We start from the raw sequence: 22,946 nt of genomic DNA, 5'->3' as shown, positions 1-22,946 counted from the left end.
AAACCGCCCGCTTTTGCAGGGCTGGTCAACCTAGTCCCTACAGCCCACTAGTGGGAGTTTCAGCTTTCATGGTGGGCGGTAGCAGAGCAACCAAACGGTGCCGCGATTGGCCCACCATGAAAGCTGGAAGGCCCACTAGTGGGCGGTAGGGACCAGGTTGACCAGCACTGCAAAAGTGGGCGATTTTTATAAAAAGTTTGACGACATCTGATTGGACATAGATGGAAAATAGGTCCCAACATTCGCCATCCCTATCAATTGGTGCTGGTCCTCTGTAGCACGGTGTTGATACGGATTTGAAGGCTGTGTTCGGGTTCAGTGGACAGGAGAGCCCGGATAAATTAGGGATCTCTGCCCTGGGGGGCAGGGGGAAGGGAGGCACGGGGTTGTTTCTTTTTACCATCCCTGCTGTCGGGGAAGAGCACTGGTTTAGAGTCAGCAGACATGGCTTCTTGGCGCAATATTTTAAGCAAGTCATTTAACCTTCTTGGACCTCCTTTTCCTCATGAAAAATGAGGACATTGCTTAGATGACTTTTAAATTCTCTCCATCTTAGAAATTCCACGATTCAAATTCAATTCTTAAAGTCTTCAAGGGAAAACATGCAACTAATCTGTTTGATCCAATTAAAATATTTCCAGCTCCCTACTCCAGTCTGCCATATGTTTGAGTAGCTAAGCTGCCTACCCCGCGTGAAGGCCATTTCCCCAGGCTGGAGCAGCTGGGGACCTTGGAGACAAGAGGCCTCTCATACTAAACAGATCCTACTCTTTAAACTCAACCGAAAGATCCAGCAAGCATGATTCACATCCCGCCCCGTTTCCTCTGCTCTGTCCTCCACCCGCCCGAACCTCTCCCCTCCTGCTCGGCAAACGAGCCTGAATGCAGAGTTCTGAAATTTAGGTTCATGGTTTCAAAGTTCATGGTCCTGAGAATAAACAAAAAAACTATTGTGGTTGCATAGAGCGGTGGACCCCATTAACACCAGCCCATGAATATTTATAGTGTGAAACTACAAAAGAACATAGAGGCCATATTGTATTTCCTAGAACTTTCTTTCCATGGGGTCCTTTCTCTGTGGGTCACTTTAATGTAAGCTTTGCTTATTTAGTTGCACACTTTAAGCCGATTAACTTTTTACTAAAAAAAAAAAAAAAAAAAAAAAAAACCCTCCCTGTTTGTTTGTACATACACTCCCTTGACAAAGATTCACAGAAAACTGCTTTTCAATCTGTGAAATCCCTCTGCTGGAAACTTGAAGTGAATGTGCCTCCGGGTAGGATTTCCCTGTAACTCTCCCCGCCCCCGGCCCCTCCGCCCCATCTCAGCCTGTCCCCCGAGAGGAATGCCCATGGTTTGAGTGTTCCATATTGAGTTCCTCCGATAATCTCGGCTTATCTCTAGGTGACGATCTCAGGGAACATTAGCGAGGTCCTTTCCGAATGGCTTAATATTGGGGTGGACTAACCGCAGGCCCGGGGTGGGTACTCCATACCTCACTAACGGAAATTGTGGGGAAATCTGACATTAGAGCTGGAGGGACCCCAGAGACGGTGGCTCCACTGGTCTCCAAACTTCGGTGTGGATGAGGCACCTGGGCAGGGGGCTGGGCATGAATTTAACATGCCATTTCTGGGCTGTCCGCAGACATTCTGATTTCATAAACCTGGGTTGGGGCCTGGGGATCTTCATGTCAACACTCTCTAGACACTTCTAACACAGGTGCGTGGTGGACCCGGGAAGCACTGTGCTGGTTCAGCTGTTTCCCTGAATGGGTGAGTAAAAGGCCACAAAGGGCAAATCCACTTGCCCAGTGCCACACGCTGCATCCGAGCTCCTCATTCTGATCTAGACTCTGCCTGTGGCTCCATACCTACTGCTTTACTTGGGGCCTTTCGTGTTTTAGAAGTAGCACTTCCGTGGAACATTTGTGATTAGGTCCCGAAGTGGGAAGCTGATTGAAAAATAAAACCCCTGCAAACCCAAGGTGCAAGTGTCAAAATGAAACTTGGGAAATGGCCCGAGGGATGGGGTGAGGTGAGCTAGGATGAGAACCTGCTGGTGGTCACGCCCACGGAATGCACCCAGATCTCTGTTGGTTTTGCAGTGAGCCCTGCGGCGGGATAGAGGCTGTGGCCAGGACGGTTGGGAAGTCCAGAAGGGCGTCTTTGAACCGGGTCTTGATCTCTGGGTGCCAGAAAACAGTCTTGGGGAGGGTGGGTTTTGTCACAAGGCAGTAGAGTCGAAGGGGTCTCCCTTTGCTGGGTGGGCTTCTTCCTGGCTTACAGACTCATGCTCTGCAGGCCCCAAGCCAGGGCCCACTCACCCCTAAGATCCCCTCTACCAGACTCTCAGTATCTCGGGCAGGGAGTGGGGTGTGCAGGACCCTCCGGTCAATGCCTCCTGCACTCTGTCCCCTGCGAGCACCTTTGCTGGGTATCCAGCCTCTGTCAGGCCAGTAGCTCATACGGTGCGTGGTTCACCATGCACCATGAGACCAGTCCCCTCTTTGAATCCCAATTCTAGAAACTGGGTCCAGGGAGAGGCAGGGAACTGAGCTCCAAATATAGAGACCACAGGTTTGCATTCAAGCCCTTCCCCCTCCTCGCTGGTTGTAAACTTGACTAGTTTTTAACTTCTGTAAGCCTAGCTTTCCCCCATAAAATGGGACTAATGGTTTTTGCCCTGCCTTTCCAAAGGACTTCAGCAAGGAGCATTCATTTAGGAAAATATTCTGAAGGTCCCAGAATCCTGTTTGCCGTGTTTGAGCCTGCCTTTCACCCCTGCTCAGCCTCTCGGTTCCTGTGGCCTCACGTCCTGCCTTGCTCGATCATCAGCAGTCCACGTGGCAGGGTCCTCCAACTCAGCCAGACCCCCTCCTTGGGCTCCTTCTGCTCTTGCCCTAACAGTGCCTTGCTGGTTCTCCCTCAGGGCCTTTGCACATGCTGTTTCTTTGGCCAGCATACCCTTTCCTCTTATTATATCCACTGGCTAAAACCCTGCTTAAACCCTCTTACTCAAGCGTCACCCTCTCTGTGAAGCCTTTTCTGAATCCACCCTCAAGGCTGAGTTAGTCATTCCTCACCATGCTTCTGTCCCTTCCTGAGCAGGGTGAGTCACTTTGAGGCAAAGGTGCTTGGCAGTTGGGAGCTAGAATTGAGCTGTGGCCTAGAGCAAGTGCCTAACCTCTCTGAGCCTACTTTCCTACTTTCCACATCTGAGAAACAAGCACAAGGATGCGTATTGCACAGTTCGCTGCTGTGAGAGTTAGAGGAGTGGGGAGAGCCTGGCATGTGGCCGGTGCTCGGGAATTATCAGTCCCTTTCTCTTCAGTGCATTGGTCCTGCAAGAAGAACACAGACACCAGATTTGGGAGAAACAGGGAGAGCCGTTCCCAGATAAAGGGGGATGGTGGAAGTGTATGAGCTCCCTGTCCCTGGAGGTGGGTGAGAAGCTCAGGCATCAGGCAGTGGGGTGGACCTGATGACCAGCAGGGCCCCTTCCAACCCCAGGGCTCTAATTCCTAAAGATTGCTGAGTAGTGCAGTGGCCTCTAGAAGTTGCTCCTCAGGACAGGAGATTCCGTGGAAAGAGATCCCAGGGCAACCACATCGGGAACTGCTGCGTTCTCTGTCTCTTGGCAAGTCATGGTATCGATTAGGATTGTAAAGGCTCCGAGAAGTCCTGCAGTAAAGAAAGGGGTATAACACAACAGTTCTTATGAACTTCTTGGAGTGCGACTCTTTGTGAAGAGCTCGGGAGAGCCCTAGTTTGGGAATCAGGGAGGGCTTTGTTGACTTAAAACACCTGTGAAACTTCTTGCTGCCTGCATGACCTTGGCCAAGTCCTGCGTCCTCCCTGGACCTTGAGGTTAATGGAAAGAAGGCGTGTGGTCTGGTCCCCACAACAGAGTGCTGGATGCTTCTGCACTGGGACAGGGTAGGGCACTGTGCTGTGGGCACCCTGTGACAGGAGCCACAGTGGTGGGGATTTTCTGTGAGCCTGGATCGTGGTCCTGTTTTGCAGCCTGAGGGTCAGGCACATGCACACGGACTCTGATGGGGAACACAGCTGACCTGTGGAAACTGCGAGGTACTTTACTGATACTTATTGTCATTACAGCAGTGTGCTGAAGCTGGCTCTTACCTGATTGTGAGAGCTCACTGTACCGACTTCTTCCCAACTCCCTGTTCTGTGACCTTGAAATCAGCCACGGTGGGAGTGTTTGCACCAGGAAACCCGCAAATTAAGGCTCTCCCCTCCCCCAGCCAGTTGTTAAAAGATCAGCAGATCACTGAATATGTATTATTAGAAAGTGTTCTCTAAAATTAGTCTCCTTTTATATACTGTTTACAAAAATTAGGGGATATTTTTGTTGCTTCATATTCATTTTGAAAGACCCCCTAATTTTTGTGCACAGTATATTTTCAAATAAATACGTTTTTATTTTGTCAAATTTATTATATAATAGCTTTAAAATCTGCCTCCTTTAGCCTGACCTGTGGAGGCACAGTGGATAAAGCATCGACCTGGAAATGCTGAGGTTGCTGGTTCAAAACCCTGGGCTTGCCCGGTCAAGGCACATATGGGAGTTGATGCTTCCTGCTCCTCCCCTCTTCTCTGTTTCTCTCCCCTCTCTAAAATGAATAAATAAAGTCTTAAAAAAAAATCCACCTCCTTTAAAGATGCTTATTTATGACTTTTAAAAGCATTCTCCATTGTATTTCGTAATTCATCCCTGAAATATTTACTAGCCAGAGCTTCATAACAAAACGCTACCACCTGGTCACAACTCCACCAGTTGCAGATCGGAATCTCCAGTGGGGTCAGCCAAGGCTGTGTGTGGCAGATGGCATTCTCACTGATGATGTGCATTTTAAATGCTTCCTATGGCCTATCCATTCAAGGCCTACATTTCTGTGAAGAATTACCCTGCTTACAGCGACGACAAGCGTAAAGGTACAGGGGAGCCCATGACCCCAGGAGCCCGGCTGACAGAGGCAGAGTCTCCCTCACCGTGAGTCAGTGCTTCTCAAACTCCCCTGTGCGCATGTTCTACCTGGGATCTTGCCGCGTGCAGCTTCCAGTTCTGCAGGTCTGTGCTGGCCCCTGTGGGTTTGTATTCGTAATTAAGCTCCAAGATGATGCTGATGCTATTCATCTGGACATTACCGTTCGAGCAGCCAGGGCTTGGTGGTGGAAGAAGAAAGTTACTCAGGTGGTGGGAATCTCTTAAGAGGGTTCTCTTCAGAAGCTGCCCTGGGCCATGTTTTTTGCCTTTTGGTAAGAATTCGATAGCTGTGTGTTTAATATATAGACTTAGCTCATTCGATTCTAAATATTGCTCAGCTACTTTGTTAATTTAATTTTTGGCTTTTTATATTTTTTGCTTATTTGGATTTATTTTGGTGTGTGGTGTGAATCCTGTGTTGAGGTGCTCTGTTGATGCCCCATGTGGGTGGTCTCAGGGCTGGGCTTCTCCAGATTTAAGTTACACATCATCTGATTCTTTCCTTCTGTCTATAACACTCCCCTGGGCTGCAATATCACTTGATCCAGTTTTACACTTATTCCCCTTTTAAAAGTATTATATGCCTGACCCTGGCCAGGTAGCGTCGTGCCTATATGTCAAGGTTGTGGGTTTGATCCCTGGTCAGAGCACATACAAGAGTCAACCATGAATGTATAAATAAGTGGAACAACAAATCAATGTTTCTTTTTCTCTGTCTCCCTTTCTCTCTCTCTCAAATCAATAAATAAAAATAAATTAAAAATAAGTAAAAATTGTAAATGTTTTCCCAGCTAGCTTCATGGATATGTAAATGTGAAGAAAGACTGGGTTATTTTCCTTTTGTAGCTAGGGCTACAATTCTTATCAATATTAATGACATCTGACTTTATCTCATAGTTTTGTATGACTACACGATCACAATGACCAAAGACAGTCTATTGGTGACTCCACTCCATATTTACTATGTGGAGCAAGTTGCTAAACTCTGTGGCCTTCAGTCTATGGGAATAAAAATACTTACCTACTTGGGTTCTGTGAGAATTACATAAATAATGTATGTGATTAAGTCCAGTAATCCCTGGACTTAATACACAGCTAAAGAATATTTGCTATGATTACTGTTATTATCATTCTGGAGTCAAATAATATCCATCCATCCATTCATTCATTCATTTGTTCATCCATTCACATGACAAGTATGTTTTGAGCTACTATGTTACTTTCTGGGAATTGGGGTGGAGTGAGGCAGGCACAGCATGAACAAGGCTTCATTCTGCCCTTGAGGATTCACTCTACCGTTTCCCAGTGGGAGAAGGGAGAGACAGACCATAAACAAGTGATACCAGCAGACTGAGATCAGAGATGTTACTCAGATTCGGTCAAAGGACCAATAACATCTGAAGGGAAAAGATCATCTCTACCACAAAGCAGCCCAGATTGGGGCCATGATTTAACTAAGCACCAAAGGCAACGTTGTTTGGGAGAAAATTTTCCCATACCCTTGTGTCATCTGGTGTGATAAAAAAATGTCTTCCAGAGAATCTGAGCACCCACATGTCTGTGCTGCATGCTCCCGATGAGATGCCCTCTTCCCGGGGCCCTGGGGTGGGTGGCCATGCTGGTCAGTGCCTCCAGTTCTCCGGATCAGTGTTTCTCAGAATGTGGCTCAGGAAGTGTCTGGCTCAGATTCACCTGAGATGCTTGTTTAGAAGATGAGTTCCCCCCTCTCCTGCAGACCTTTTGAGTGGCAGGAGGTGTGGGGGGTGTTGGGTCTGAACACTAACGTTTGGGGACCAGTGCTATGATCTCACAAACACTGTGTGGTACTAACCAGTTAAAATATAGAAAAGTACAATAAAACATCACTTGCTTATTACCCACATGGGAAAGAAAACTTTGCTTCTTTAGTTTCTTTAGCTAAATTGAATTTTCTTTAATAGGCACTAAAAGAACATTTACTATTATTATTGTTATTACCCCTCTGGAGTTCAAGAGCATTCAGCCAGCCATCTACTCAACAAACATTTTATACAAGCTGGAAGAAGAGGTCAAGACACAGATTTATCAAGGGATGAATTTCAGTATCTTTGATATATTTTGGGTAATTTAGAGTCTGGAATAAATTTTCAAGTTTTTCTATTGTCTTCCCCTATCCCTGTACTTTTCTGGAACAGAATCTGATCATGGGGGATGTGTTGGGGTGGGGGGTATAAAGAGTAGAAATGGACCTCCTGTGACTTCTTGACAGGAGAGGGGGCTGTCATCTGAGTCCATTGGGCAGTGGTGGGTCTGTCTGACCCTCAGGTTCCTGGGCCCTCACAGTGCCCACGGAGGGGCGTTTGGTCATCGCTAGCATTATGGCACGCAGTGCTGGTGCTTACTGATGATGTCTGTCCTCTTGAGCATTTGGGCTGTGGGTATAAATTCTACTCTGTGGCCTTTTTTACCCTGACCTCAAGCCTCTGCTGATGCACTGACCGTCACAACACATCTACTTCCTCCCTGGGCATGTGGGGGCACCTGGAACCTCAGAACACCAGGTCTGGGAACACCTTGGGGCCACGTGTGTGGGCATCGCCCTCCACCCACACTGTCTGATTGCCCCTGTGTGTGGTGGATGCGGCAACTTCTCCCAGACATGCTGCCTCACTGGGCGATGCCTTGGGGAGTTGGCTCAGACCCTGATGTGCCCACGCCCCCTCACACCATACACCCTCTACTGTCCTCTGACATGAGGGCTTCCTTTTACTTCCCTTCTGTCTGATGGGGACTCCCCCAGGTCATCTCCATTCACCCTTCCCTCTTCTCTGGGGCCATAATGACAGCTGGATATGAGAAATAAGATGCCTAACGGTGGTGATGCAGTGGATGAAGTGTTGAACCAGAACACTGAGGTCGCCAGTTGGAAACCCCGAGGTCCCTGGCTCTGAGCACGGGCTTGTCAGCATGGAGTCACTGGCTTGAGCAGGGATCATCCACGTGAGCCCAAAGCTCGCCAGCTTGAGCCCAAAGGTTGCTGCCATGGAAAGCCCAAGGTCACTGGCTTGAGCAAGGCATGTACGAGGAGCTCAATGCTCAACTAAATTAAAAGCAGCTACGAGTTGATGCTTCTCACTCTCCCTTCCTGTCTTTCTCGGCTCTCAAAACTTTTTTTGAAAAGGTGAGCTAAGACTATTATTGAAAATTCACCAGTTTAATGTTTTCAGATATTCCCATTATTTCAAAAGGAAAAAGACATGGTTAGTGGGCCGATGGTTAGGAAGTAATTTGACCTTGTATTGAACTCACCCAAATAGAACTTGGTACTTACTCTCCTTTCATTAATTTATTAATAAATATTACCTGATCATATTCTAGATGCCAGACACTGTTCTGGGCACTAGAGTTATTGTAATGAACAAAGAAGATAAAATTTATCACCCACATCAACAGACCTAGTGGTCTGGGGTCCCTGTTTTATGGTGGCCTCCCAGCCAGGCCAGGCATTCAACCTGATTTTTGTGTATAATGCAGTTTTGCTCTTGTTTTAAGAGTGGCGTGGTGACTGTCTCCCACAGGGCTCAGAGCTGATGGCCTGTCCTCATTTCCCAACATGACCTCAGTCTGTTGGACAGAGTGACCAATCCTACAGGCTCATGTACACTCCTTTCTGTTTGGAGTGTAATTAATTTCTTTTTTTTTTTTTTTTTTTTTTTTTTTTTACAGAGGCAGAGATAGACAGGGACAGACAGACAGGAACGGAGAGAGATGAGAAGCATCAATCATCAGTTTCTTGTTGCGCGTTGCGACTTCTTAGTTGTTCATTGATTGCTTTCTCACTTGTGCCTTGACCGCAGGCCTTCAGCAGACCGAGGAACCCCCTGCTGGAGCCAGCGACCTTGGGTCTAAGCTGGTGAGCTCTTTGCTCAAGCCAGATGAGCCCGCGCTCAAGCTGGTGACCTCGGGGTCTCGAACCTGGGTCCTTCCGCATCCCAGTCTGACGCTCTATCCACTGCGCCACCACCTGGTCAGGCTGGAGTGTAATTAACTTTTAAAGAAGGACCAAGAAGCTCTGCTGAGTCTCAGATCTCACCCTGGAGTGGGGAGACCTGGGGCAGAAGACAGTCCTTGTGGCCTCCGGAGCTTCCTCAGGCATTTGTTCAACAGGTATTTCCTGTGCCGCTTCAGTGTGCCATGTGCTGGGGATAGGATAGTAATAGGCCAGGTAGATGCAGTCCTTGCCTTCCTAAACCATGAAGACAGAAGATGAACTTGAATATTAATCTCTTCTGTTGTGATATTACAGAGAAGTTCAAGTAGAATGGCTGGTTGTTTAGAGTGTATCCTCCTGTCTCAGGATGGTTCGGGTGTGGTAGAACCTTCTGTGACCCCCCTGGCGCTACAGGACCCTCCAGGCCATTCAAGGGGGTCCAGAAAGAACTATCTTTTCTTTTTTTTTTTTTTTTTTTTTGTATTTTTCTGAAGCTGGAAACGGGGAGAGATAGTCAGACAGACTCCCGCATGCGCCCGACCGGGATCCACCCGGCACGCCCACCAGGGGCCATGCTCTGCCCACCAGGAGGCGATGCTCTGCCCCTCGGGGCGTCGCTCTGTCGCGACCAGAGCCACTCTAGCGCCTGGGGCAGAGGCCAAGGAGCCATCCCCAGCGCCCGGGCCATCTTTGCTCCAATGGAGCCTCGGCTGTGGGAGGGGAAGAGAGAGACAGAGAGGAAGGAGAGGAGGAGGGGTGGAGAAGCAGATGGGCGCTTCTCCTGTGTGCCCTGGCCGGGAATCGAACCCGGGACTTCCGCACGCCAGGCCGACGCTCTACCACTGAGCCAACCGGCCAGGGCCTTGAACTATCTTTGAAAAGACAGGAGACCTGAGTTTTCTCTGGCTGGAGTCAGGGAGAAAGCCCATGACTCCATGGACGCAGTTTCCAAACTCCCTGCAATGCGGGCGGAGCCTGTCCTCTCAGGATGTGCCCCTGCCCAGAGGCCCTGGTGACATCTCTGCCATCTCTTAGGTTGCAGATAGAGCCCTTTCTGTGTGCTTGGCTCCACAAATGCTCCTCGCCGCCTTGCTTCCACAGTCTGCCACGTGCAGTGCCTTTTTCCCGGAGGAGGAGCTAGAAAGCTGCAGTAGATGTTGTGTTGACATGAAATTCTGACCTCTGGGGAATCCGGGAGTGATGCCACCAGGGTGTGTGACTCCAAACAGGCTCCTGAGCTTTCTCACATTTCTCCGCAGTGCATTGTTTGAGACCCTTGAAGAAAGTTTGTTAGGAAGAACACGCCATGGCAGCAATCTCGCATGCTGGCTCCCCACCATTACCTCAGGCTTATTTAGAAGGTCAGAGCCAGTTTCCATCCCGTTTAGTATAAGAGCTTTCCCCCTTGGCTCCAAGGTGCATGCGGACACATTCTGTCCTGGTGGTTCAGACCAGAGCATGAAAGGAATCATCCCGGATCTGAGTCTTGGCTCTGCCAAATTACTTGCTAAGTGACCTGGAACAAATCACTCAGCGTCCCTACGCGATATGCTGGTATCTATGGAATGGGGTCGGAGGATGGCTCTAGATGACATCCTGGTTCTGGACCTCTGTCCTCCTCCAGTGCCTGTCACTCTGGTTGGAAGCCTGTAGCTCTGAGCTCACTGTCAGGGAGCTTCCAGGGCTCAGAGCAGTGATGAGGAATCCTTTTATGCAAGGCCTCGTCTCTAGGCAACAGCAGGCACCCTTCTTGGACTGCGTCTTTGAGGGATACCCAGAGGAGCTATCTCTGGGATGCTGAGACAGGATCTGTGGGACAGAAGGGCAGAGTGTGGGAGCCTCCAGGAGCCCAGGACGGGAGACTCGATTGGATATGGGAGGGGGCTCTCTGGGTCCTGGGATGGCAGGGCGTCCAGTGGCATGCCACGTGTGTGCTCTTACCGTGTGTGCTCCCAGAGGAGGCCAGGTCAGCATCCTCTTGGCTGCTCTGGGTCAGGGCTGCCTTGTGTTGGGTGCAGTCAGTAAGTCAGTGACCTCCCCCCCTCCATGGGGATCACAGCTGTCAGAACTTCTCTTGGCCTCACTGCATGTCACCATTAACGTGGGCCATTGTTGATGATCCCCATATCTGGGGGTCACAGCTCAGCTGCTTGTCTCTAGTTTCCCAATGGTGCCAGGGTCAGCCTTGGGCTAATAAGCACAATTTAGCCCCCATTGTCTGATTGACATTGTCTGATTGACATTGTGTGGTTGAGTTTGTCCTAAAAAAAAAAAGGCAGAGAAAGGAGGAAGAGTTCCAGGGGTGGGAGGGAGGCTTCATGGAGGATACATGGGAGTTGAGTTGAGCATTGCAGGGGCAAGGTCTTCTGGATGAGGCGAGAATAGAGTAGAAAGAGACGGGTCAAAAGGAACTAGTGAGAATGAGAGCGGCACCACTAGTTGCCGAATGCTTGCTATGGGCCAGACCCTGTCCCAAGGGCTTCACGTGCTTATCTCCTTTAATTCTCGCCAACTCTACAAGCTAGGTGCTTCTATCTCCAGATGGGGAAACTGAGGCTCAGGAGACCAAGTGATTTGCCCAAGGATATGTTGCTATTAAATGGTGACAATGGGATTTGAATTTGGGATCTCTCTAGCTAAAAAGCACATGATTTTAATCAATCTCCCTCCCCAGGTGAACAATATGAAGTTTGCAGGCAGGTAGTGCCTTCATGAATTCCCTGTAAGGGAATCAGCCGGAGGCTCCGGCCCTTTGAGATTCCAAGGACGTCTGTCAGAGTGCTGGGCACCGAAGGACTCAGTAGCAGGTGGAGGCCAGGGCTACTGAGCCAGCCCTTGGGACAGTGCAAGGGGACTTTCTCAGCATTACCTTAACTTAGGAAGCAGCTGCTGATGAGGGGTCCTATGCTGCTTTGCCCTGACCTGTCACTCATGGTTTTCAAACTGGTGTATACTGGAGCACTGAGCACTTATCAGGGGCACACTACTCAGAGAGTTTAAGGAAATGAATTTCAAGATTCTAAAGTTTCCATATGAGATTCTGGAATAAAGACAATCTATTAAAATTGCTGGAGAATGCCCCGGTCCGGTGGCCCTTCCTCCATGTCACAGAAGAGAGGTTTTCTCCTCTCACCCATCCTGAACCCCACTGAGTACATCTCCCCAGGAACGCTGAGAACCTCTGAGCACCAAAGGGAACATGAAAAACAATGGGTCACAGAGCAGCTGTCTTTGATGCCGAGTCAAGGCATCTTAGACTTATAGTGATTGTCTTCTTGAGAAGGGAAGAGAGGACACAATCACGCACTAGCTCTTTTTTTTTTTTTAATTATTTATTTATTTATTTATTTATTTATTTTTTACAGAGACAGAGAGAGAGAGTCAGAGAGAGGGATAGACAGGGACAGACAGACAGGAACGGAGAGATGAGAAGCATCAATCATTAGTTTTTCATTGCGCATTGCAACACCTTAGTTGTTCATTGATTGCTTTCTCATATGTGCCTTGACCGCGGGCTGTCAGCAGACCGAGTAACCCCTTGCTGGAGCCAGTGACCTTGGGCTCAAGCTGGTGGAATTTTTGCTCAAACCAGATGAGCCCGCGCTCAAGCTGGAGAGCTCGGGGTCTCGAACCTGGGTCCTCTGCATCCCAGTCTGACGCTCTGTCCACTGCGCCACCGCCTGGTCAGGCCATGCACTAGCTCTTAAAGCTTCCTGCCATGCTTAATTAGTCAGAACAGGTACCGTGCTCATCCTGCCGTCCTTGGGGCAGGGAAACATAACCTTCCTGCAGGGAAGGATAGCAAATATTGTGAACAGTAGTATCATTTATCACAGACACATGGCGATTTTTTGTTTATGTCCTGGACATTTTAAAGAAGAGAGAAACCACTGTCTCTACTGTGGTGGTTTTTCCCAGAGCTGCCTGCAGCTAGAGAAAGACGAGATGACCCTGTCTCTCCCTAGTCCATTCTCTCCTCGTCCAGAAGACCTTGCCCTGCAACGCTCAGGCCTGCCAGACCCAGGCCTTTGAGCTTGACGTGGTTGTCCCAGCCCTGTAGCTTTAATGCACAAAAGTATTACCTGCCAATCCTCTTTCCTACCAGCCCTATGTCAGGATGAAATGTGATTGGATTGGCTGTCACCCAGTGACTTCTTGGGCATTAGTAAATCCATTTCTTGACCTCCAGCTTAAATTGACCCACTTATGGTTTTTTATTCCCAGCTGTCTTTTGGGGAGACATCGCCCTAGATGAAGAAGACCTGAAGCTATTTCATATCGACAAGACCCAAGACTGGAGCCAGCAAGCAGTGGAGGAAACAGGACATCAGACGGGTAAGGACTGCATCCCCCCTTCCCCTGCCCTAGAAGGGGGGTCAGGGACTCCATCGGGGGTAGATGTGGACCACAGCCGTCAGTGTCTGTCAGTCCAGTGCCCGCCTGATGTGGGAAACCAGAGGGGTCGCCCCTCCTTCTCCACCGTAGGCTGTGGAGCTGGAGCCTCCAGGTGTGCTGACCCTTCTAAGAACATCTCATTTGCCTGTTTATTCGAGGATTCAGGTTTGAGTTCCGTGGGTTCAGATTTGAGTTTAGCATAGGTTCTTGGGACTCTGGTCTTGGGTCTGGTGCTTCCCAACTGGAGAAGATTCTAGATGGGGTGCATTTAGGGCATGTCTGATGATGGCGCTAATAATGATGAGCACTGGAGATGTTTGTCCATGGGGGATCCTGCACTGGTTTGGCTGGCAGCCCAGGCGAAAGTCCGTGTGGGCCCGGAAACATGAGTGGGGCTTCAGCCTTTGATGACTGCCTCCTACTCCCCCTCCTTGCCCCCACCTTGGGGTGAAAGGTAACGGGACTGATCTCTGGAGTGCTCTCACATCCCTGCCCGCCGCGCTCAGACACCCCCGCTCTGTGGAACTGCCGTCTCAGACGCGGCCCCGGGGGCTGAGCTGTGGGGCTGATGAGCTGCTCTGGCTGATGATGCTTGTTATTCGGTGACTGAAGCTCAGGTGTGCCCACTGCTATCCTGTCTCTGCTACCTAGAACTTCCCATCCTCTTTCCCTTTTTCTTGAGGCTTTAAAATTATTATGGAAGAACGCAATGTGAGATCCGCCCTCTTAAATCTGAAGTGTACAGACAGTATTAGAAACGAAGACACAGCGTGGTGAGGCGGATCTCCAGGACTTCCTCGTCTTGTATAACTGAAGCTTCCTACCCTCCTTCTGAGCACCTGTCACGGGCCAAGTGCAGCGTCCGAGAAAGAGGAATGAGATGTGACCTCTGCCTTCAAAGTGACCTTTCACGCGGGGCAGAGTTTAAACCTGGATAAGCTCTCTAACATCTACAAGGTTCGGTTTACCTATCTGTAAAATGGGGATGCAATCAACGCTCACTCCATAAGGGGTTGGTAAGGTCAACTCCCCAGGTAGTGGCTCCTGGCAGATAAGGTGGTCTCAGGCAATACTGAAATGTAAATAGATAAACTAATTCCTCCTGGCCAGGGCTGCAGTTCACCAAGAGCACTGGGAAGGGGAAGAGTGAGTGGAGACGCCTACGAAGGTGAGCCAAGAAAAACGTGATGGGAGGGGGCCCTCCTGTGTCGTCTCGATGAATGAGTAGGTGTGCCTTAGGTGAAGAATCAAGAAAAGGCATTGGAGGCAGAGGGGAGGCTAAGTGCAAAGTCGGAGAGTATGAGAGGGGCTGCCTTTATTTGGGGAACAGAGGAAAGGTGTGGTCACTGGAGGGTAGCTCTTCGGTGTGGGTTGTGGAGAGACATTTTCCTGGAGAGGTTGGCTGGGGTTGATGGTGAAAGTGCCTGTTGCAGGGGTGGGTGGGACTGTGCCCATGGTAGGGGCAACTCCCAGGGAACTCAGTGCCTGTTGATCTAATGAGCCAGGGTCTTCCCCTGTGGGCTGCCCAATGCTTCTGAATTGGAATGTGATGTGACCTGCTCGGCTTTTACCTGAGGTGACTTTGGTGGAGTCCTCTCCTCCCTCACTGCCCTCCACAGCCCCTCAGCTGCCCTGAGGGTGCTGGCTCCTGGCTGGAAGCTTGGGCTGTCCCACATGCTGCTTGCTGGTGGTGATGGTGGGGAAGGGGTAACCCCTTCTCTGGCTACTGATTAGTGGCCTCCAGACCATTCCTCATGCTTTGGGTGCCTTAAACCCAAGCTGATTCACCAATTCTTCATTTCATCGTTTCCTGGTGCAAAAGGTCCTGGGATCTGTTACATACTTGGGAGGGAAGGAAGGAAATACGTTCATGTGTATGGGTGTGGTCTCCATTCATTTATTCATTCACTCACTCACTCATTCATTCATTAAAACTTCTATTGAGTGTCTACTTTGTGCCAGGTCTGGTGTTAAATCTCGAGCAGGTATAAATTGAGGCTTCTCTTCTTCAGGGTTCACCAGCTGGTAGAGAAAACAGGTGCAGAAACTAAAGAGTGCTGAGAGTTAGAGGCAGTGCAGGTGGGGGGGTCCCGTGGAACATAGGGCCGGGGCGGCACCCCGGACTGGGGCTATTACTGAGAGGGGAGAGTCAGAAAGGCTTCCTGGAGAAGCAGTTCCTGGGGAGAGGGCGGAACTTGCCGGGCTGGGGAGTGAGGAGCCAGAGCGTAGAGAAGGACATTCCAGGCAGAGGAAGAGCTTCTTGGGGTGGGAGGGCGATGCTGGGAAGCGGGCCCGTGGTAACCACTGAGGAGGTTATGTGGCCTCCTCCTTGTCCAATGGTTGGCTCCCTCTTTCTGTGGATGGAGGTGGGTGGAAGTGTACCCAGATTTGGGGGCAACTCCCGTGACCCATGAGGACTATAGCTATAGTGACTCAGCTATAGAGACAGAGGCAAGTCCTGGGCTCCAAGCTCCCAGCGGGTTGAGGGGTTGAAGGGAGAGCAAGAAGGTGAGGGTGACAGGAGGTCAGGGGGACACCACTGTCCACGGCTGGGAGGCGGGAGGACCCGTTGGCACTCTTGCGCCTCCTTTTGGTATCTGGTTTTATGACTGTCATTTCTTAGGATTTAGGGGAACTTTTCTGTGAAATTTGTCAAATTTTAAATGGAGTTTGAGAAACCTAATTGTCTTTGACACTAACATAGATATACTTAATTGCGTGCTAACAAAAGGAAGCATCCTTACATGATTCTACCACTCCAGCTAATCAACATCTTACCCAAGTTCCTACCTGGAGGCTAGAGAAGTTGACCTGATTGAAGTCTTTGTACGGTTAAAAGTATTTTAAACCATTTTTGCATTATTACTTAAAAACAGTGAACTTCACATACCTCAAACATACCATATAATGAGCTTTTACATATGTCCGTGTGACCACCACCCCAACCAAGGAATGGAACATTTCCAGAACCCCAGGGGCTCCTGATCTATGCCAATCCCACAGCAGCCACTGGCCTGACCTCAAAGGAATCATGCAGTATGTATTGTTCCGCTGTCGTTTTCTGCTCAGCTTTCTGCTGTGACATCCCCCCCCCCATGTTTTCGAGTGAAGCGGTATTTCATTCTCTTTTCATTGTCGTGTGGGATTCTGTTGTATGAATGTACACTGCTCGTCCTTCTATTCACAGACATTTGGACAGGTCACAGTTTTTGGCCATGACAGATAAAGCTGCTACTGTCATTTCTGTGTGTATCTTTTGGTGGACACAAGCCCTCATTTCCACTGGGCATAGACTCAGGAGTAGAATTGCTGAGGCATAGGGTATGCATGAGTTTGGCTTCTGTAGATACTGTCCAACAGTTTCCCAACGTAGTTCTACCGCTTTACACTCTGTGGGTTTCCATATTGATGTGAAAAGCAGGAGGGGTGACTGTGTAGGATCCAGTGAGGCCTTTGAGTCTTGGTCTTTCCGACTTGGGGACCTGCCTCTCACCCTCTGGGCCAGCACAGCAGTCGGTTGACACCCATCTGCCATCGTGGAACGCTCAGGGTTGCCTCTGTCAGCAGTCCCTGTGCTGTCTTTGGAGGACATACACAGCACTGGGTCCCAGGTGTAAGATTTTTCCCCGCTGAGGAGGAAGGAAGGGGCCGGAGCCACGAAGTGTGGAATAATTAAAGGTGTCATTGAGTACAGCGCATTACACCCGACGAGGTTCCCTAACCCCGGGGACAGGGGCCAGGGAAGTCGCATAGGGTGAGCCACGTGAGAGATAGTTAAAGGGTCTCTAGGGTGGTCGAGCTAATATGACGTGGTGAAATCTCACTGGCTGACGGACAGTCGCTTTTTTCCAAAGGACTCCTGGGAAGTTTCTTTTGGCACACCTGGATGTGGGCAGTTCTAGCCAAAGTTCCTGGGCCTGGGTTCCTCACATGACCGTCCCCCATGGCTGACCACCCCACACCAGGCTTGACAAATATGAGCTACCCAGAGAGGGGCCAGGGGTGGCCAGTTCCCAGCTGCTGGAGAGCTGTCTGTTTGGAAGGTGGCCCAAGGACGCTGCAGTGGAGGGAACCCAGCAACCCTGCCCTCCCTCGCTCGACTGATTACCACCCCAACACCAGCCCGACAGCCTTGTGGTCCAAGAACTGGAGAGCCTACTTCTCTTTCCTTCGCCCCTGTGAGCTGAGAGAAGGCAGAGTCTATGTCATATTAAGCTTTGTATCCTCCCTCCCCTGAGGTGGCCCAACCCCTAGTCCCTGGAAGGCACTGGCCAACATCGGTGGAGAAGGGAGAAGGAACAGGTAGACAGGGACTTGGCAGACCCTGGAGCCACTCCCAGGGGTCTAAGAGATGGAGAGCTCCAACAGGGCTTTGCTGCAGGAAGGGTGATGAGAGCTCTGGTCTCAGCATGAGCTTTCAGGTCAGGCTGCCTGGGCTTGAATCCTTGAGCTGGGCCTCAGTTTCTTCATCTGTCAAGTGAGAATAGTAATGTTCTGAGGACAAAAAGAAAGAATATAAGTGGAGTACTTAGCACAGTGTCTGGCACATAATAAGTGCTCAATAATATTAACTCTGCCTCTTCCTCCTCATTATTATTATTAGTAGTATATATTTACAGAAAGACCATTGCCCTGGGAGGGTTTAAGGTTAAAGTGGAGAATGGGAACACTGGGGCTTGGACCTGAAGTCTTTGAATCATGTACCAACCTGGTGTTTTTCCTTCCCTCGCTTGAGCTATATATATTTTCCCAGTGTGTTTTTATGGCAAGGTAATTTTTAGCCTGATTACTTTTCTCTGAGGACCAAGAGTACTTTGCATCCATCCAGAATAGTTATTTTATTTTCAGAATGGGAATATTTTTATTGTTTTTGTTGATTAAACTTCTACTACCAGTTGTTAAAAAAGAATAAAGTCCGCTAGTTCTAAATTGTAGGAAGTAGAAAGTGAGTGTCCCCTGTCATCCTAGCACCAGGCATTCCCATCATTATCTGTGTGCTGAGCCTGCTAGCCTTGCTACGTTCGGGCCGTGTGCACACAGATCTTTTAAAAATATAAAAACGATTTTTTTTTCACTGTCTCTTGTGTAACCTGCATCTTCCACGTAAACCTGATGGACATCTTGTACAGTACATCGGGATCTTTTGCATCTAATGTACGACTGCCTCAATTTATCGAACCAGTCCCCTACAGACTGACATGAGGGTTGTGGCCCCTTTTTTTGCAATTTTTTTGTATTTTTTTTCTGAAGCTGGAAACGGGGAGAGACAGTCAGACTCCCGCATGTGCCCAACCGGGATCCACCCGGCACGCCCACCAGGGGCGAAGCTCTGCCCACCAGGGGGCGATGCTCTGTCCCTCCGGGGCGTAGCTCTGCCGCGACCAGAGCCACTCTAGCGCCTGGGGCAGAGGCCAAGGAGCCATCCCCAGCGCCCGGGCCATCTTTGCTCCAATGGAGCCTCGGCTGCGGGAGGGGAAGAGAGAGACAGAGAGGAAGGGGGGCGTGGAGAAGCAAATAGGCGCTTCTCCTATGTGCCCTGGCCGGGAATCGAATCCGGGTCCCCCGCACGCCAGGCCGACACTCTACCGCTGAGCCCACCAGCCAGGGCCGCAATTTTTTTTTTCCCTGAATGACTACTGTGAACAATGTTGTACATAAGTCTTTAAGCATTTGCTTTAGTTTTAAAAAATAAATGGAAAAAGAACCACAGCATTATCCCCACGTTGTACTTCCCAATGTTTGAAAGCATGTATTCTTAGACATAGGTTATCTCATTCCTAAGCTTTGGTAAGTTTCCCCGTTTTTGTTTTGATTTGCTTTGTTTTGTTTTCGGTAGGGCTCACAGGGTGAATTCCTGGAGGCGGGTGGGATGCAGCGCAGCCCCAGGGCCCCCTTTCCTGGTTCACCTGGTGAACTTGGAGCTGCTTTCCTGGCTGCAGAATGAAACAATGTCATTGCGCTGGATGTGACCTACTTGGAGTCATTTCCTAGAAGAGCCCAAAGTCCCAAACTCAATGGCAGAACCCAGGTTTCCCATCTCCCGGGCCGTGTGTCCTCCCCTGGACCAGCCTGTCCGCCATGTTGCCAGATAGAAGAAATGGAGAACAACAGAGGGGCGTGTCAGCATTGCTTTGCCTTTGGAAAATAGGCTGGACTCTTTCTGGGCCATAGGGGGAGCAAAGACCCTATACCCGGGTACAGAGACCTTGTCTCCCTGCCTCCAGCCATTGCTTCCCCATCCTGCTTCCAGGGGATCTTCCTGGCCCTGACCTGGCCACCACTGTCTCGAGTTGATGTGTTCGCCAGCCCCCAAATTCATGCCCACCGGGAATCTCAGCCTGTGACATTATTTGGAAATAGAGTCTTTGCAGATGTAATTAGTTAAGGATCTTGAGATGAGACCACTCTGGATCCAATGACTGGAGTCCTTACAAAAAGAGGTGAGGACACACAGATACAAGAGGAAGGCCCACGAAGAGGGAGGCAGAGATCAGAGTGGTGCTGCTACATGCCAGGCACAGCAAGGATTGCAGGGAGCCCCCAAGCCCTCCGGAAGCAAAGACGGCTTCTTCTTTAGAGCATTCAGAGGCAGTATGGCCCTGCCGACACCTTGATTTCAGACTTCTAGCCCCCGGATCTATGAGAGAAGAGATTTCTGTTGTTTTAAGCAGTGCACTTTGTGGCAATTTGTTATGGTAGCCCAGGAAACTAATACAAACATGCTTCTTAACACCCTTTAGTGGGCTTCCCATCACTTATCAGAAACATGCCTTAGTCTGACCCCCAAGGCCAGGGGTCCCCAAACTACGGCCCGCGGGCCACATGCAGCCCCCTGAGGCCATTTATCTGGCCCCCGCCGCACTTCTGGAAGGGGCACCTCTTTCATAGGTGGTCAGTGGAGGAGCATAGTTCCCATTGAAATACTGGTCAGTTTGTTGATTTAAATTTACTTGTTTGTTATTTTAAATATTGTATTTCTTCCTGTTTTGTTTTTTTTACTTTAAAATAAGATATGTACAGTGTGCATAGGGATTTGTTCATAGTTTTTTTTATAGTCCGGCCCTCCAACGGTCTGAGGGACGGTGAACTGGCCCCCTGTGTAAAAAGTTTGGGGACCCCTGCCCAAGGCTTTGCACACGTTTTCCACACCCTACATTCTAGATCGCTTCCCTCTCTTTATCCTCCAGCCAAATGCAATGATGACACTCTGTCTAGGTTCCGAGTGTCCTTCCTTCCAGCCTCTGTTCCACCTTTGCCCTCTGCTCCAAATCCCCATTCTACAGAAAAAGAAATCAAGGCCCAGAGAAAGCCAGGCCCATTCAGGGCCCTACAACTTCTGTGTTCAAGACATCTCTTTATTCAGCATAGCTGCCGGCTTTGGAGGCCACCTGGTTGATGATGCCGTTAAAATTAGCCTCATTTTGTGCTTGGAATTTCCTTCAATTTTCAAACAGGCCCATTGCCCTGCATGGGAGCTGTGGAGGAAGTGGCAGCAGCCCTTTGGATGTGTGCGGGGCCAGGAGGCAAGAGCGCATTCTTGAGGGAGAGAAAGTCCTTCTGTGTGCATTTTATTTGCAGTGAGAAGAATGAGAGTTCTGGGCAGGCATGGGCCAAGCTGTTCTATGAATGGGGTCCTTGAATTAACATTGCAGAGTTTCCTAAAGCTGCTAATCGGATTAGCTGTGTAGTGAAGGAAGTACTTAGCAGGACACACACAGACGCACACGCAGGCGCACACACGCCCTCTTGCATCCCCTTCCCCGTGAGGGTGCAGGTCCTGAAAGCCACACTGCTGAGTTCTGAGAGCCCTCTCCTCTAACCCCACAACATGTGGAAGAGAGGCCTGCAAGGTTGATGTTGGGACTTCTTTGTTTATTTCTTACCTAAAGAATCCAGGAAGGCCATGTTGAACACTTCCATCTTTACAAATGTTTGGAAACCTGGAGAGGAAATCTCATCCTGCAGTTATGCCATCCGGATAATGGATCTGATTTCTTGACCTTTGTAATGAGGACTCTGAAAGGGGAAATGGTTTTAATTACTCATTGGCTCTGATGGAAGCTGCTGTTTCCCGCCTTGTCTATTCTGAGCCACTGGGCCATGTCCGTCTCTATTTAAGAAACCTATCTTGCTCTAAATCCTCGTTTCCTAAGCTCCTGCCATCTGTGTTGAGTGTCTGCATAGCCCAGTGGTTTGGGCATCTAAGTTCAAAATAATACATAAATGGAAAGAGGCCTCTGGGCCTTGTCTCTGAGTGATGAGGCCCCTTCCATCTGGAGACTCTTCTGGCTCGTTGAGTTCCTTTTCCTGTCTGGCTGTGACTCGGAGTGGCACACATCACCTTCATGTGGTCGCAGTGTTCCCGTCTGAGTAGTGGGCCCCGTGAAACCACACCCTCATTTCTTTCAAGCCAGTTTGAGCTCTGGTGTTTCAGGTTAGAAAAAAGAGGGGAAGCAAAGGCCATTGTGCATCAAGGGACTAAATTTAGCCAGAAAAGGCTGATGCACACCTGTGAGCTGCCCACAGACACCACACAGGTTCCTAGGTTCTGCCTTTCAAGGTTTGAGGGTCTGAAAAAGACCCAACATGTCTCCGCTTTCAACACATTTTTAAATTAAAATTTGGAGGTGACATTGGTTAATAAAATGTTATGGGTTTCAAGTATACAATTCTATGATACATCATCTGTGTGTTGCATTGTGTGCCCACCATTCAAAGTCAAATCTTCCATCAGCATCTGTTTGACCCCCTTTACCTTTTACTCTCCCTAGCCCTCTTCCCTCTGGTAGACACCATACCGTTGTCTGTGTCTGAATTATTATTATTTTTTTTTACAGAGACATAGAGTCAGAGAGAGGGATAGACAGGGACAGACAGACAGGACTGGCGAGAGATGAGAAACATCAATCACCAGTTTTTCGTTGCAACACCTTAGTTGTTCATTGATTGTTTTCTCATATGTGCCTTGACCGCGGGCCTTCAGCAGACCGAGTAACCCCTTGCTCGAGCCAGCGACCTTGGGTTTAAGCTGGTGAGCCTTGCTCAAGCCAGATGAGCCCGCACTCAAGCTGGCGACCTCGGGGTCTCGAACCTGGGTCCTCTGCATCCCAGTCTGACGCTCTGCCCACTGCGCCACCGCCTGGTCAGGTTGTGTCTGTGAGTTTTTATTTGTTTTTCTTGTTTCTTCATTTGTTGCTTTCAGTTTTATATCCTGCATATGTGTGAAATCATATGGTTCTTGACTTTTTCTGTCTGACTTATTTCTCTTAACATGATATGCTCAAGGTCCATCCATGTTGTCTGTCACAAATGGCAGTATTTCATCTTTTCTATGGCTGAGTAGTATTCCATTGTATATATGTGCCATATGTTCTTATCCAATTATCTATCGAAGAATACTTTGGTTGGTTCCGTGTCTTGGCCGCCATCCCTTTTGCAAGATGTCACAGGGAGCCGCCGCTGGCCCATTCTTACCTGAACGCTTGTCAGCCTCTGTACTCCACTGCTTCTAGAAACAGCTGCTGGCCTCGCCACTGACCCTGTCCCCTTGAGCTGTGCAGAGTTGCTCTCC

The 22,946-nt window shown here is 49.4% G+C and overlaps 1 protein-coding gene across 1 annotated transcript in view; it reads left to right on the top strand.

Moving 5' to 3' along the window:
- The window catches only part of TLL2 (tolloid like 2), a 143,966-nt gene that overhangs the window by 18,165 nt on the left and 102,855 nt on the right, over nucleotides 1–22,946 (top strand). The window contains exon 2 of the mRNA XM_066239987.1: nucleotides 13,205–13,315. Within this exon, the coding sequence (XP_066096084.1) occupies nucleotides 13,205–13,315 (111 nt within the window). The remainder of the gene's footprint in view (nucleotides 1–13,204; nucleotides 13,316–22,946) is intronic.

Source organism: Saccopteryx bilineata, chromosome 7 (assembly GCF_036850765.1).
Source record: "Saccopteryx bilineata isolate mSacBil1 chromosome 7, mSacBil1_pri_phased_curated, whole genome shotgun sequence".
NCBI lineage: Eukaryota > Metazoa > Chordata > Mammalia > Chiroptera > Emballonuridae > Saccopteryx > Saccopteryx bilineata.
The sequence above is the reverse complement of the archived record's forward strand: the minus strand, read 5'-3'. Positions and strand labels throughout refer to the sequence as shown.